Genomic DNA, 17,710 nt, shown 5'->3' on the forward strand with positions numbered 1-17,710 from the left:
CTAGAGACAGTCAAATACGGCAGATGAGCATATAAACATGCAATCATCATTGGCACTTATTATTATTTTCTGTTAAATGTTCTGAAAAATCATTAAAGTGAAGCTGCCGTGCAAAGAAACATTCATTAAATGAACTACTGCATTTACTAAAGACAAATACCTGCTACTATCAGAAATATATCTGACCACATCTAGAAAATATATAGGAAAATGACCATATATCTTCTCAAATGGGTTTGATTGAAAAGAATGACTCTTATTAAGTTAATACAAACATGTTTAATAAAAATTTCAATGTACAAAAACCAAAATCACAAGCGATTTTAAAGCAAAATAAAGCCTCCATGACTTTTGACCTCAAAACAAATTTCCAAAGTTCAGCATTTGTCAATATTTTCTTTCTAAAGTTCAACACAAAAGCTCTGTACACTGAAATCGTCCATCCATCCATGGAGAAATGCTCTGCTCTTCTAAATGCATCAGTTCATCATGATGAAGTTGGATTTGCAGTGAGCTACGAAGCAAAATTAGAGATTAATAAGCAAACACTACAGTAGCGCTGCATGATATTGGAAAAAATCCTGACACGGCATTGTTTTTTTGTACTGTGATTAATATATATCGCGATATGAATACAGTTTCGCCAGATGACTTGAATTGATCATTTTAGATTGATTGGGATGATTTTTGTAGGGGAGCGTATCTGCATAAAATGACAAGCGAAGTATAAATACAGCAAAGCAAATATCTAGAAATCATTTTCTGGGGATCTGAACAGTATTTAGAAACAGAAATTAAATGGAAAATACCACTGAATCATTTTCATTGTTTAAAATTCTACTGTACAATCACACTATAAGCTACAAATGTTTCATTTATTATACCCAAATTTTCTTTCAGATGTTTACACAGTCGCAGGCCTTAAAAACAAATGCAAATAACAAACTCTCGCTCTAAGGCAGAGGTGCCCAAAGTAGAGGCCGCAGACCAAAGTTGGCTCATTGTAACCTTTGATTTGGCCCACCATCCCATCTGAAAAGAGAGGGAGAATGATGGGGATGTGGTTGAGTCTCTCATTATTTCCAACCCTTTGCTTCTTTGTTTTATTACTGAGCTACAAAAAAGCCAACTGAAATTAAATGTAAATAAAAATGTAAAGAAATGTCACTTGACTAAAAGCACTGCAGAGGATATCGGCGAGCAAATCAAGGCAAAGGCAGGAGCAGGTCGACTAGTGCTTTTAGCACTGAACTCCACTGTGGTATAAATGAGATTGTTCTTACTGTAGTAATAAGTTCATTATAAAATGTACAAAATTATACTGCATTGTTTAATATGTTTTAAAGCAATATTTTGATGTTATTTTTAAATATTAGCGAATAAATTAGGAAATCACCCATGGCAAATTTAATGTTATACGATGTGATATATTCGGTTTGGTATATATTCGGCCCACATCCCTCAGTCAAGTTTGGTGTTTGGCCCTTGATAGGAAAAAGTTTGAGCACCTCGGCTTTAAGGTTACTATTTGAAATGACTCCTATGTTCTAAACTGTAATGTCTGGTAGGGCTGCTCGATTATATAAAAATCATAATCACAATTATTTTGGTCATAACTGTAATCACGATTATTTAAAACGATTATCAGTTGAAGTCACAATTATCCGCCCTCCTGTGAATTTTTACTTTTTTTTTTTTTTTTTTATATTTCCCAAATGATGTTTAACAGATTCAGGAATTTTTCACAGTATTTCCTATAATATTTTTTCTTCTGGAGAAAGTTTTAGTTGCTTTTTTTCGGCTAGAATAAAAGCAGATTTAAATATTTTGAAACCTATTTTAAGGTCAATATTATTAGCAGAAACTACTGTATACAATGACTTGCCTAATTACCCTAATAAAGCCTTTGAATCACACTTTAATCTAAATGCTTGTAGTCTAGTCAAATATTATGTACTGTCATCATAGCAAAGATAAAAGAAATCAGTTATCAGAAATGAGTTATTAAATCTATTATGTTGAGAAATGGGTTGAAAATAAATCTGGGGGGAAAAGGGTCGCTAATAATTCAGGAGGGCTAATAATTCTGCCTTTAACTCTATATATGCACAGTTATTTTCCTCCCTGTAAATAAAGAAATGGAAATAAATACAATAGAATAAAAATATAAAACAAACTGTGCTTTAAGCATCTTCACTGTAAGAAAAAAAACTAACTTTAATTATAGCCACAAACGTATTTCAGGTCAGGAGCAGTGAGGGATTTTCTCCTTTGGTTGTTTGATTAACAGTCGGCAGCAGGAATATTGCGCGCTGTCACTTTAAGAGCAGTGCAGTTCTGATGAATGGTTTCTCTTTCACGTGTCTTTTGATTCTCAACTCGTTTGTTTATTACACAAATGAGGGTTAATTTGAATAATCACTGAACACCACATTTTGACCATTAAAGCGCTCACATTAAGATGACTTTAGATGTGTGTGCTCTGCTCGTCTCTGAGGCTGAGCGCACACACACACAGCAGCATGCGCTTATAAAAACACGAATGATTCGAACGTACATCAATGAATGACGCTCATCCCATGCTGCAAAAGTTACATTACAGTACATGCTTCTAGTCATTTTCACGTGGAACGGAGCTTTGCAGAGCAACAAATGTGCACAACTGGAAGGGAGCGGTATATGATGGAATAATCGTTTAACTCGATTAATGTTTTTTCATAATCGTTACAAGCCAAAATCTAAACAGAATTTTCGATTAATTGCACAGCCCTAATGTCTGGTTAACTATAATCCTAAATCTATATAGCAGACCCTGCGATGTGACGATTGCGGATTCGCACATTGCGCTATTGATGCTGAAATGATATATTGTGCAGCCCTACACTACAGCAATTAATGTGTGTTTATGAGCTCCATTTGTCTCCCTGAGTCCCCTAGAAGTGTTGATCAAAGTTCACCAGCTCAACATATGAATGGTGGATTAAATCATGGACGTTTTATTTGAAATACTCACCGATGAACTCGGCCACAGGATCGTTTTCTCCTTCAGTGCGGATTGTTCCTGCTATGCTGTCATTCTCTAGGATCGGCAAAAACAGCTGGACAAAGTCTGAGGTATATGGAGGCGCTATCACATCCAGAACCTGTCCAGAATAAGAAATGAGGACTTCACAGTACCATCACAGACTGCAAATGAATGAATGAATCCCTCAGTAATAAAACTACCAATCAAATCAGTCAAAGCCTCACCTCTGTAACGAAATATCTGATGAGTGAAATATCAGTGTTGAGCTTTTCAAGACATTTGCGGATGTAGCCGACGACAGGAAGAACATAACCCCGACTCAACAGGTGAACCATACGGTCCAGCAGGGTCTTCTTGAGCTCCATCTAGAACAATAAGAGATATACAGTTGAAGTCAGAATTATAAGCCCCCCTGAATTATTGGCCCACCCTGTTTATTTTTTCCCCAATTTCTGTTTAACACATTTCTAAACATAATAGTTTTAATAACTGATTTCTAATAACTGATTTATTTTATCTTTGCCATGATGACAGTAAATAACATTTTAATAGATATTTTTCAAGACACTTCTATACAGCTTAAAGTGACATTTAAAGGCTTAACTAGGTTAATTAGGTTAACTATGCAGGTTAGGGTAATTAGGCAAGTTTTTGTATAATAATGGTTTGTTCTGTAGACTATCGAAAAAAATACAGCTTAAAGGGGCTAATAATTTGACCCTAAAATGGCTTTTAAAAACTTAAAAACTGCTTTTATTCTAGCCGAAATAAAACAAATAAGACTTTCTCCAGAAGAAAAAAATATTATTCGACATACTGTGAAAATTTCCTCGCTCTGTTAAACATAATTTGGGAAATATTAAAAAAATAATAATAAATTAAGGGGGGGGCTAATAATTCTGACTTCAACCGTATCTATAACAAACAGAAATCAGTTCTGAACTTGAGGTATTAATTAAATGTTTGTGGTTGTGTCCAGAATTTCATACTGGCCTACTATATAGTATTTGAAAAAACGGTATGAAAGCCGAGTAGTGTGTACAAATTCATAGTATTAGAAAAAACCCGTAGGAGATCATCAGTATTTGGATGACCTACTAGTTTCAGTGACATTCTGAAATGCGCATCCAGTGGACACTTTACTATCCCATGAGGCCATGCGAGAGAATTTATGAACGAGAGTGAAGCCATGTGATTCATTCATTCATTCATTCATTTTCTTTACAGCTTAGTCCCTAAATTAATCAGGGGTCGCCACAGCGGAATGAACCGCCAACTTATCCAGCATATGTTTTACGCAGTGGATGCCCTTCGAACTGCAACCCATCACTGGGAAACACCCATACGCTCCTTCACACACATACACTACAGCCAGTTTTTTGTTTTACCCAATTCACCTAGAGCACATGTTATTGGACTGTGGGGGAAACCGAAACACCAAGAGCAAACCCTCGCCAACACGGGGAGAACATGCAACCTCCACACAGAAATGCCAACGGACACAGCTGGGACTCGAAACAGTGACCTCCATGCCGTGCGGTGACAGTGCTAACCACTGAGCCACCGTGCTGCCCGAATCAACACTAATAGTATGCAATTTGGGTGTCTCAAACAAACCTGCTCCATGACGTCAAGCTGCGAGTGTTCGGTCTCAAACAGCTTGATCAGCAACTGCAGCACCTGCGGATGGAGAAGCTGATGGCAGGTGCTGATCTGACAAATAAAAACAGTCCAATACAGCAGATTAGTCTCTACATAGGAATAATATGAGGAGTAATCAGCTGATGCGTCTTCATATATTCTTTAGTGTGTGTTTAGAGATGTTCAGGTTACCTCATCCAGCAGAGCCAGATGGACAGGAGTATGATCAGTTTGTAACTGGAAGTAACGAGGCTCAGACACCGTCCAGTCTACCCACTTCAGCACTCCCATGGCCACCACTGGAAACCTGAAAATCGAAAGAGGAAAACATTAGTAAGCGCACTGCTGGTTTTAAAGAAATTGATTCAGCAAAGGAAAACGAGGTAACACTTTGGTTTGGGTCACAATTCCTGCTATTAACTGCTGACTTATTATTAAGATATGAACTGTTCATCAGTTAGTTATAAAGTATGATCTTATTCTGCATCCCTAATCCTACCCAAAACCTAATCCCAACATCTTCCATACTAACTATTAATAAACAGCTAGTTTGTGGTTTATTAAGCTAGTAGTGTTAGTTAATGGTTTGTTCATACCGTGCAACCTAAAGTGTGACCAAAAACAATAATAAAAACATTTACAGTATTATAAAGGACTTTCAATGGTAAATAAATGCTCCGGAACTATTTCTGTAAATATAGATATATACCCTGCTGAAAAAAACTGCTTAAACCAGCTGATTTATACTTCTGCGTCAAGCGCACACGTAAGTTGGCTGGTTTTAGCTGGTTGACCAGCCTGGTTTTAGAGGGGTTTTGGCTTTTCCAGGCTGGTTTCCAGCCATTTCCAGCCTGTTCTTAGCTGGTCAGGCTGGAAAATGACCAGCTTAAACCAGCTTGACCAGCCTGGTTTAAGCTGAACATAGCTGGTTTTAGCTGGGCTCCCAGCCTGGTTAGGCTGGTCATTTCCCAGCCTGACCAGCTAAGACCAGGCTGGAAATAGCTGGAAACCAGCCTGGAAAAGCCAAAACCCCTCTAAAACCAGGCTGGTCAACCAGCTAAAACCAGCCATCCTGCCTTGGGTATTAAGGGTCCTGTGAGGCAGGGTGTGAACTACGGGAAAGCTAAGCTAAGCTAATTATGGCATGGGCTCCCCTGAAGACATGATAATTGAAATTTTGGGAGGTCTCAAAAAATATTGACAATGTGTTATTTTGACGTGCGGTTTCAGTATAGGGTACATGTGGAGCTAGTGTTTCTTCCCATACTGATAAACTTCTGGTGAACGGTTAATGTGATTTTTTTTCCCATTTTATACAGTTCCTTTTACAGCACTGATGTTGTAACGTAATTAAAATACAATCAGTTAAACAGACTTTGGCATTCATTCAGTTGCTCAGGCGTAAAACAAGTCAAAAAGCCGTTTACTCGCACGCGCCTGTCAGAATCAGCAGGCTAGCACAGAAGCTCCATTGAATATACTGGGGTAAAATAAATGTTAAAGACATGGCCAGAAAGTAAACCGAAACCATCGTGATGTTTTGTTCTACTTTGTAATCTTAGTTACAGTTATATACATATTTGTTTTATATTTATAGATATTTTGTTTATATATTGCTGTTAAGGACAGGGATCCTGTGTGTTTTAAAGCCTACACCATTGTGGTAAGCGACTCTTAAGATCAAAGCGACCCCCTTAGGAAAAAAAAGTGAGCTCCTCAAAGGCGAACACTGCCGTGAGGTGCTTTGATATTTGCGTTTTATTTGATGTTTGACGTAATCCCAACTACAACAAACAAAAAAACAAAACAAAGATAGGGCGGGACAAAGAGTAGCTCCTCCCCTTTTAAAAAACAGCTAATAGCTTTTCTTTTTTAATCACAGCTCTGCCAGTGAACATGGTTGAACTCGAAAACATCAAATGAAAAGCATCTTGAAGGGGGCGGGACATGTCAGATGCTAGAGAGCATTTGATTGGTCAACATTTGATGAAAAGGAGGTGACGTGAATAAAAAACGTTGATTGATTTAGGTGGAAGTGACAAACCCAAAACGTTTTGGATGTTTACATCGGTTTTATATTTTTTAAATGCAAATTTTCTCACTCTTTTGGAGCACACTAGCTAGTAGATATCCTTTAAACTAACAAATAAATTTATTTTAATTTCACGGGACCTTTAAAGAACTTCTTTTATTATTGATAATAAGAAACGTTTCTTGAAATCCAAATCAGCATATTATTGTGGTAAGGGACTCTTAAGATCAAAGCGACCCCCTTAGAAAAAAAAGTGAGCTCTCCAAAGGCGAACACTGCCGTGAGGTGCTTTAATATTTGCATTTTTATTTGATGTTTGACGTAATCCCAACAACAGCAAACAAAAAACAAAACAGAGAGGGCGGGAAAAAGAGTAGCTCCTCCCCTTTTAAAAAACAGCCAATAGCTTTTCTTTTTTTATCACAGCTCTGCCAGTGAACATGGTTGAACTCTAAAGCATCAAATGAAAAGTGAATGAGAAGCATCTTGAAGGGGGCGGGACATGTCAGATGCTAGAGAGCATTTGATTGGTCAACATTTGACAAAAAGAAGGTGACCTGAATAAAAAAACGTTGATTGATTTAGGTGGAAGTGACAAACCCAAAACGTTTGTTTGTTTATATCGGTTTAATTTTTTCGAATTTTCTCACTGTTTTGGAGCACACTAGCTAGTGGATATTCTTCAAACTAACAAATACATTTTTAATTTCACGGGACCTTTAAGGAACTTCTTTGAGTATTGATAATAATAAACGTTTCTTGAGATCCAAATCAGCATATTAAAATGTGTGGTTTTTGCTGATAACTTCTCATATTTGAAAGTTGAAAGCTGATATATAGGCTAAAAACTACTAATTCTGATATGCACTTTGCTGAGCCACATTACAAAAGCAAACAAATATAGTCGACAGCTGGTTTTATTTTAATGTTATCTGCAGGGAAACAATAAGATCTTTCTTTTACCAATAATTATAGAAATCGCAAATCTGAAGTGCTGTTTTTCCCTTGATGGAAACTGTTTACAATGTCAAATCCAAAGCACAAATCTGAAGTGGATCCATTAGCAGAAACAGTTTGTTTATTAGCCAACAGCTAGCCAATAATTTAACTACAGCTTGATACAGATGACATCAAAAAAAAAAAATCTTCATTCATCTGGGCTACCAATATGGCCACCAATACACTGTGCATCAAAACTAATTAGACTACTAACACTGAGGACTTGAAAGATCATAAGAATAAATGAAAATAGATGATAAAAGCTGTCAAGACCTGTCAGATGACAAACATTCCTTCATACCTTATGCACTGGTATAACGTGCTGAGTTCTGCTACTAGTTCAGTGGCTCCCTTGTTTTCATTGCAGCAGAGATTATGAACCGTCTCGATGGCCTTAGAAGTCGACTTCAGCTCGTCCTTATTTATATTCACTCGTTTGTTCTAGAAATGAGACATTTGACAAAAATAAGTGCTTTGAGAACTTACTTTATACATACTGCTTAATGACATGTGTATTTAAACATACCTTTTTCCATGTCTCCACAACGCTAGCGGCGTACGCTAATATGTGTATGTATTTGTGCTTGTGGTCTTGGTTGATTTTAGCTCCGGGTTTGAATAGTGACTGCATGAACAGATCTAAGAAGGCAGGAACTCGAATCTACAAGGAGAAATGGGTGAGTTGGTTAATAAGTTTAGTCAGGCTTTTGTTAGTAAGGCAAGGAAAGGCAAGTTTAGTTATATTGAAGAGCTGCACAATTAATCGAAAAAAGATCGCGATCTCGATTCGACCCCCTAGACGATCTCAATCCAGCATTTCTACGATTCTGCCAATCATGTTCAAGTTCAGGAGAGAAGCAAAGGCAGCTTCACGAGTCTTTTCATTGTTTCACATGCATTAAGCACTGAGTAACATGGACACCTCCAAATGATGTTGACTATGATGAGTCACATACTGTATTTATAAGGTATAATTCACTTCATTTTATTTTTGTCTTCATATAATGCTGTATTCGCGACCGGGAAATCATACGTAACGTGGCATGCTGCCCGTGAGCTGTTACCACAGAGAGGGCGGGTGCACAACCTGCTTAATGATAGACGCGCGCGCATCTACTTTAGTAAACAGAACCTGCATAGGCTGTGAGTAACAGGTAATAAAGTTGTAAATAATATTCAGTTTGTGGCACAGAGTGACATGAGTGCACTACATTTAAATAATCATATCGCATTTTAGAGTAATGATTATGACAAGAATTTGATCTGTTTTTTCTTTCATAGTGAACACACAGTTGTGCATGAAAATAAGTGTTTACAGTGTCAGTATAACTACTCTAGCCTATACTGTTGATTTTACAAAGTGAATAAACAGGTCTAATAATGTTGTCAATGACAGATTGCAAGCATAGGACTATATCTCAAACATAATTCAACATCAGAATTATTATAAGTAGAATAGAATTATTTATAGAAACCAGTAGAGCTACACATATTATTATTGTTGTTTTACCATATGTTTGAGAAAAAAACAATAATAATTGGCAACATATATTAAGCTTTATTTTACATCTACAGACTCGTGAGAAAATTGTGATCTTTATTTTAAGCAAAAAAAATAAATAAAATATCGCGATTCTCATTTTAGCCAGAATCGTGCAGCGCTATTATATAGCATACACAGTGGCAATTCAAAGTTCTTTACATAAACAGGAATAAAAGAGACAAGTATAAAAAATAATGAAAAATAATGAAAATGATTAAAGAAAAAAGATAAAAATGTGTTCAAATGCGTTATAAAAGAATGAAAAAGAAGAGAAAAACAATAGCGCGATATGTCGGACGTAGCACAGTGTTCATTCAGTAAAGGCACAGCTAAACAGATGTGTTTTCAGTCTTGATTTGAACGTGCCTAATGTTGGAGCACATCTGGTCATTTCTGGAAGCTGATTCCAGCAGCGAGGGGCATAGTAGCTGAAAGCCGATTCACCCTGCTTTGACTGAACTCTTAGAACTTCTAGTTTTTATGATCCTAAAGATCTGAGTGATCTGTTAAGTTTGTATTCAGTGAGCATATCTGTAATGTATTGAGGTCCTAGGCCATTTAGTGATTTATAGACCAGTAATAATACTTTAAAATCTATTCTGAATGTAACTGGGAGCCAGTGTAAAGACCTGAGGACAGGTGTGATGTGCTCTGATTTCCTGGTTCTGGTCAGAATCCTGGCTGTAGTGTTCTGGATGAACTGTCTGACTTTCTTTTTGGGAAAGCCCATGAGGAGGCCGCTACAGTAATCCTAATCCTAACGGTCAAGTAGTAAATTCACATTCAAATGTTGTACCTACTTGAGTAGTAGGTGATTTCTGACAGCCATTAAGTCACATAAGTGTAATGTTCGCAACATCAGAGGTTATTCTGCATTCCATCTCCCATTATTCGCATTAACCCAAAACCACCTACAGTAAGTGAAAATTAAAGGATTTTAATTTTAAATTTGGCCTTTAAATGCACGTTAACACTGAGTGATGGAAAACCTGCTAATAACTCAAACTTTTATGCATTTAAAACTTTTACAATTTGTAGAACATTCATTAACAGCTATACTATTACACAGATATTAAATATAATATTCAAAAAAACAGGGTTAATAGGGTTAGGAATTGGATTCTTTGCTCTAGATTGTTTTCTAACAAACATCACAATCTCAAGCCAACAACAAGATTTAAGGCTGGTATATACTTCTGTGTCGAGTGATGGGCGTGACCCATGGCGCGTGCCTTGCGTGTAGTCGTGCATTTATACTTCTGTGTTCTGTTTATGTTGCTCTGCAAAAACATTTCTGTACGGAGACCCGGAAGGGACGTGATGGTGGGGAAAAAAATTGGTGGAAGAAAAAAAAAACCCCAGAGTGATAGGAAAACATATTTTTAAGTTGTTTTGCGTTCCCTCGCAAAGATGTTTTGCATCATCTCGCAAAATTGTTTCTCCACAAACACTTCCTGTTCACTTTATTCATGTAAACCCTCACGTTTTGCCGAAATTCGTAATTTATTATTCAATCCCACTATCATCCTATTATTAAGTATTTTCCCATATTTCTGATATATTTTTAATCTTGAAAGCACGCTGAAATTAATATTAAAATGTCTGCTTTCACTTTCTTTACATTAAAGCTGTGCGTCGATCATCATCTTTCATATACAACCTCTGAACCAGTGAATGCATGTATAAGCGCTAACTGACAGACGCGCACTGTACAATAAACTGATCCCAGATCAGCTTCTGTACACGCAATTTACAGAGAAGCAAAAGTGCAGGACACTTTTGGATTCGGGTGTATGTTTAAACAGACAGACAAATACAATGAATAATATGTAAACATCTCCGTCCTGCATGTTTTATTTTAAACAGCTCATTTTCTCTTAAATGAGCACAAACAGTTTCTAAAGTAATGCAATGCTTTCATTATAGATCTGTGCATTCTTACAGAGACACCTGTTATCAAACTAAACAAAACGAGAGATTCATTTGCTGCTCACTTGTTTGATATCAGAGGTGTCACTTTAAATAGCGTGTAGCTGATCTGGGATTAGTTTATTGTACAGTGCGCGTCTGTCAGTCAGCGCTTATACATGCATTCACTGGTTCAGAGGTTGCTTATGAAAGGTGATGATCGACGCACAGCTTTAATAGAAAGAAAGTGGGATAGAATGGTAAAATACTGGAGAATTAGGGCAAAAACGTGAGGGTTTACATAAATGAAGTGAACAGGAAGTGTTTGTGGAGAAACAGTTTTGCGAGATGACGCAAAAAAAACTTTAAAATATGTTTTCCTATCACTCTGGTTTTTTTTCTTCCACCAAGTTTTTTTCCCACCATCAAGTCCCTTCCGGGTCTCTGCACTTCTGAAACACTAGCTGGCAGTGAGGTTTTTACGTTCCTCTGTGTCGAGTTTCTTCGCTGGTGTTTTGTTTTTTTCTGAACGCCACATTAATGTACAAGTAGCTCAAACTCGCTCATTTTGATGCGGGAACCGGCGGACGTGCAACAACTTTAATCAGAAGGTAAACACAAAACAAGATTCCATCTGGAGCTCCTTCACGGGACTCGACAATTGAAAACACACACTCCATCGGGCTCGTGTGACACTTGGTCCCGCCCACACTTGTCAGCACTACCAAGGCGACCAATCACAGAGCTTGCGCTACATGTTACGACGTGTAGTTACATTTTTGGAGAGGTGCACGTCAGCCAGGGCGAGGACTATGCAACCATGCGCAGGCTGCGCTGGAGCATATGCGTGCGCTTGACGCAGAAGTATAAATCAACCTTTATCCTACTCTGCTGTGAGTCGTTAGTGTCTTCCTAAATGCATAAATGTAGATTCTGACCAGCTCTACAGGAGGTGGATCCATACTGCTGAACATCTTGAACAGGACTGTGATATCTGCTGGGTTCAGAGCCCCTTTGGACAGCATGGCACCAAGAGCCTGGCATGCACGTGGATATGCAGCAGCCGTGCCCAGCGCCAAAGTGATCTGACTGGCATCATGTCCCCTAAACGGAGCAAAACAAATGAATGATGTTTTCATTAGTTCACATATCAATAAGGCAGATCAAAAGACTGAGAGCGTCACACAAACACACCTCTCATGGGCGTATTTCTGTACTTCCTGTCCAATTCGCCTCATTGCTGACCCGCCCTGCTCCTCCTGAGCAAGGATAGACATCATGGCCTGAGCGAATAAGTATGTGTGCTCACCGTGACACACCATTTTCTGCTCAAAACACAGACAACAATGAGATATGATCAGATAATGCAATCCTAGACAAACATTCTGTTTCCATCTTAAAGTGAAGCAAACATTTTCAAAAAAAAGTCTAAATCAAAAATGTGAATTAGGTGCATTTCTATTAAGTTATTAGAGCAGATGATTGTAGTATTGGTAACCTAGCAACCAACAATAAACAAGGCAAGCATAATGGAGCCACATGGGTGTAAAGTATTTTGATTGAAAATGTAACATTTTGGTCACTTTTTTTCCTCATACGATGCTTCAAAATGCGCGTTAACACAGATTATTACACGACTGTGTGGAATACTTGATTCTGATTGGTCAGTCACAACATTCCATAATATGTTTTTACGAGATAAAAACCTGCTGAATAACACAGGCTAAGGTACTTCAGGTACTTTGAAACATCATGACCTTCAGTGTATACATTCACATACATTTAAACGTATGCTTGTCTGTCATGCTACTGTTTTTAACTGTTTGGCGCCATCTAGTGACTAAACATTCCACCGATTAGTGTGTGCTTAATCAGCTCCATTCAGCCATTCTCATTTCTGTGCTCACCGCAAATTCAGGCAGATTTTTCTCCAGGTTTTGTTCTCCTCCGTCCAGCAGTGTGGCTAGAGAGGTGCGCAGGACTCTGGAGAAAACCTCCAGCTGTTGGCAGGCTGTGGAAACACTCGTGATCTCTCCTTGGTATCCGGCATCTGAAATCAACTGCATACAACATACATGAACATGAAACGTATTATTTTAGCAACTCATTTTAACAGTATGAATATTCTGACTCAAGTGTTGGTGTGTTTTTTAACCTTGACAGTAAAGTTGAGCATCAGACAGTCTGGATGAGCTTCAGCTAGTTTGTAGAACAGGTCTCTCCAAGTTGTGTGAGCAATCATCTGCTCCAGCCATGCTGGTGTCTGTATAGAGATGAAAATTCACACTCATTAGCCTGAGAATTATTTAATCATATTCTGATATACAAGAGCAGACAAACAGGTTCTTCAGAGTACTTTGGAAAATCAAAATGGTTCTTTTATGGGATTGCTATAAAAACACCATTTTGATTTACAAGTATGTATATAAGTATTTGACATATAAGTAAGTATATAAGTATGCAGGTAAAAGTAGTTCGAATTAAGATAAACAATGTCTTCTTTTTAAATTATTATTAAAAGCCTCACCTCTCCCTCCACAGTGAAAATAGAGTCTGCTTTCTGAGGGTCAAAATGTTTGATCAAGAGACTCTTTAAATGATTCTCTACACGCTCCTGCACCTGCGCGGGCTCCACACCTGCAAATACACACAGAAGTCATACGTGAACCATTCTAGAATCACAGGTACATTTCACTGTAAAACAATGCAAAAAGTTAAATGATTAATTATTTAAAGAATTGTAAAACATTGACAGAGATGTCTATTCCAACATTTTGTGCTTTAGATCATAATACTAAACTCAAACCATTAACACATGGCATGTCTAAACCAGAATGTCATGTATTTTGATCATAATGTTATTTTTATTAAAAAAGTGAATGAGAAATTCAATTAAATATTGCAAAAGAGTTGACATATAATTAATAATAAAAATGTACACATTTATTAGGTATAGTTAAATCTTTTAAGTTGATTTTTCAAGGCAAAATGTACATTAAATACAAACATTAGAGATAACTTTAAAATGATTTTTTTTACTTAATTACCATATATATATATATATATATATATATATATATATATATATATATATATATATATATATATATATATATATATATATATATATATATATAGGTAATGCATTGGCACAGTAGGTAGTGCTGTCGACTCACAGCAAGAAGGTCGCTGGTTCGAGCCTCGGCTGGATCAATTGGCGCTTACCCCACAGTCCAAAGACATGCTGTACAGGTGAATTGGGTAGGCTAAAGGCTGTAGTGTATGAGTGTGAATGAGTGTGTATGGATGTTTAATATATCAGGCTGGAAGATGACCAGCTAAAACCAGCTTGACCAGCTTAAACCAGGCAGAAATGGCCAAAACCCCTCTAAAACCAGGCTGGTCAACCAGCTAAAACCAGCCAACCAGCTTAGGCTGGTTTAAGCTGGATTTTTCAGCAGGGATGGAAGTATGATTGTAGCAGAAACCATGGACTAGCTAACGTTATAATGTGAACGGTTAGGTTGTATTAGTTTGTTTATACTAGTTGTAATTTGTATTGATTGCCATATATCAGAATTGCTTTATGTGCAGTTTGAAGAAAATAAATAATTTAAATTAAGTTTTCGATAACTTGGTTAATAACTTAATCGATTGTGAACAACCGTTGTTGACATGGAAATTATATAATAGATATCTATCTATTATATACGTCTATGGTCTTGGAGATGGCCATATAAGGAGTCATGAAGTGTACAAGATTCAAGTATAACGTTACACATTTCCATAGGTTTGTGTTTTATGCGAACTAAGCACTGACCCATCTGAATGAGCCACTCGGCCAGCAGATTGACGGTTTGTGCAACAGCAGAGTAGTTCTCGGAGAGCAGCTGAATCACGTGCTCAGGTGAACCACCTGCCTGGAAATATCTGCGGAGACACACACAATCACCTTTAGAAAGTCTTTCTTTTTTTCATCTCCACTATTTATCAATAGATAATCTCACACTGTCAAAATGGTTGGCTTACGATTTCAGGGTGTTAAACACGGTGGGCTCCATGATGTAGTCTCTGCTGGAGAATTTCTGCAGACAATCTTCCTGAACTTTTCCGTCAGCCTCAGCATCCCCGTATCCATCCTCCTGGGGCAACAGACAAGGGCTAAACGGTCAGGTAATCTTTTAATGCCAAATCAAATTGTAGCTAGTGAACGTCATAATGGTTCTTGTAAGAAGGCTGTGCACTTAAAATTGTCCACGTGTGCATATAACAAACATTTTAAACAGTCGCTATTGACCATATTGAGGGATGTAAACAAAAACAATGGTCCCAACGCATCTCCTGCTTTACATTTTTAATTTTTATAGCTTCAGAGAATCCAAAAAGAGCCACATATTGATAAATAATGTTACAATAGCTGTTTTAATATTAAGTTACAATTGAATTGCCTCTTGTTACAGTTATAAAATAGTTTGATAACAAGCAGGAAATATTCATGGGCCAATGACATGACCAGATTGAAATGGTCTATTAAAGTAAGATGCAAATGTTACCTATATTTTCAAGTGTGAACTCAAAAATGGGGTGACAAGTAAGAGGCTATAACAGTTTTCTTCTAAACTAAAATTGCAATTTGCCATTGTCATTAACATTGCGGGTATTTTAATTGTGCAGCTCCGGTCAACAAGCATAATTAATAAGGAAAATGGACGACAAGATAAAATACTTTGTCTGGCATTTGCCTGTCTTTACATTTTTACTACGTTTATTAAAGCAGTTAAATAAGATTAATAAATGAGATGTAATTGAAATAAATATATGGATTTGGTTCACTGAGGCATGCATTACACAGACTGAAACAAAGCTTACCTCCTTCCCCCGATATTTATTATGCAATTCGCACACCGAGTATGACTGTTAACATCCTACTATCATACGTTTATGGACATTACGACTAGTTTTGGGACATGATTCCGTGGTAATAACATGTTAATCCATCTCCCGTGTTTTATAAAGACATTATGTCATAGTGCAATCATCAACATTGATCGCATCATTATTTAAACTAACTTATAAATAATAGAAAATAAAGCAAGAGCTGATTTTAAAAGCTGTAGCGAGGAAAATAACCAGAGTACAGTTGCATGACCTTATTGTCTGCGGTGAAGTTTTAGTAAATTACCATGCTGCCGTCTTGTGCTTCCCAATCTCCAGCATTGCTGTAGTATTCTTCGTCCATCGAAAGGAGAAAACGTCTTATTTTATACAAAACAAAACGACTGTTTACAATGTACGTGCAAGAAAAGCGAACGGCGCGTGTAAAATACGTCATTGGATAATTGAGTAAAGCGCCGCCTTCTGGACTGGCGTAAAACAGCTCTCCATATGGCCCTTTATTATTGAAGAAAAACAAATATTCAAATCTAATCATCAAGACATCCACAAAAAAAGAATAAATATGGCTCTGGCGTAAAATACTGTACTTAAGGGGCGTAAAGAATATTTGCAGACCATATGTAGTCTTTAAAACTATTAATTATTAATAATTATTTTAAAACAAACATAAGAAATTGCAGAGGCAAGAAATTGCATTTTTTTCCATTCATTCATTTTCCTTCGACTTGGTCCCTTTATTAATCAGGGGTCGCCACAGCGGAATGAACCGCCAACTTATTCAGCACATGTTTTACACAGTGGATGCCCTTCCAGCCGCAACCCATCACTGGGAAACACACACGCTCTCATTCACACACACACTTATATACTACGGCCAATTTAGCTTTTTCAATTCACCTGTACCGCATGTCTTTGGGTTGTGGGGGAAACCGAAGCACCCGGAGGAAACCCACACCAACACTGGGAGAACATGCAAACTCCACACAGAAATGCCAGCTAAACCCATGCGGGGCTCGAACCAGCGACCTTCTTGCTGTGAGGCGACAGCGTAAACCACTGAGCAACTGTGTGCCCTTATTAAGTTTTAATTATTCTCAAAAATACTGTTGAACACAGAGGAGTCTGTAACATTAGTTTTTTGGTCAGATTAAATCACTGGTGAAAGACTTTGTAAAAATATTTGTGAATGCAGATAAAGAGATCGATTGAGCAGATTTCAAATGATTTAAATTGATGGATTTTAATTATTTACCTATGCATTAATTAACACCACCAATTAAAACCTGACCGAATAGAAAGTTGAGCCTACTGGGCCGTCAGGCGCCCTCTAGAGGAGAATATTATTATGACGCCTACAATAGTAATTTGCTAGTAGCGTGTGCCATCCAATGGGAGTGTTGTGAACTCCTAAACTGTCAGAAGAGCCATTTTGAGCAGCGCTGAATCAAATCATTCTGGTCACACAAATCAAATATTGCACACATTGTCACATAAGCAACCTTAGGGTGGGATTACTTGGATGAACCTTAATGTGTATGGCTACATATTTTTTAATATGAAAAATATTGAATTTATATTGAATATTAATTAAACAGATTGTAAGGGTTTGCATAATATATTTAACTTTAATATTTTAACTGATTATATTGTATTACTCTTTTATTAT

General features: G+C 37.2%; 1 protein-coding gene across 1 annotated transcript; it reads right to left on the reverse strand.

Annotated features, from left to right (window-relative positions):
• Nucleotides 1-266: 266 nt before the first annotated feature.
• nelfcd (negative elongation factor complex member C/D) lies at nt 267-16,458 on the reverse strand. The gene is made up of 15 exons (XM_056460508.1): nt 16,331-16,458; nt 15,178-15,290; nt 14,969-15,078; nt 13,676-13,785; nt 13,304-13,411; nt 13,056-13,208; nt 12,343-12,473; nt 12,087-12,252; nt 8,224-8,358; nt 7,999-8,138; nt 4,859-4,973; nt 4,643-4,738; nt 3,250-3,390; nt 3,014-3,143; nt 267-514 (listed from the first exon to the last, which is right to left on the reverse strand). The coding sequence occupies exons 1-15, from the start codon at nt 16,385-16,387 to the stop codon at nt 480-482; spliced, it is 1,740 nt and encodes a 579-aa protein (XP_056316483.1). The 5' UTR covers nt 16,388-16,458; the 3' UTR covers nt 267-479.
• Nucleotides 16,459-17,710: the final 1,252 nt, after the last annotated feature.

This window comes from Danio aesculapii, chromosome 6, assembly GCF_903798145.1.
Source record: "Danio aesculapii chromosome 6, fDanAes4.1, whole genome shotgun sequence".
NCBI lineage: Eukaryota > Metazoa > Chordata > Actinopteri > Cypriniformes > Danionidae > Danio > Danio aesculapii.

What these genes read in the sequence shown, in the direction of transcription:
- nelfcd (XM_056460508.1), bottom strand. Translation starts at nt 16,387, where the DNA reads ATGGACGAAGAATACTACAGCAATGCTGGAGATTGGGAAGCACAAGAC. An exon ending in CAGAAATACGCCCATGAGAG is followed by an intron (nt 12,253 to 12,342) that starts GTGTGTTTGTGT and finishes TGCTCCGTTTAG; the next exon opens with GGGACATGATGCCAGTCAGA. An exon ending in AGCTTGACGTCATGGAGCAG is followed by an intron (nt 3,391 to 4,642) that starts GTTTGTTTGAGA and finishes TTATTGTTCTAG; the next exon opens with ATGGAGCTCAAGAAGACCCT.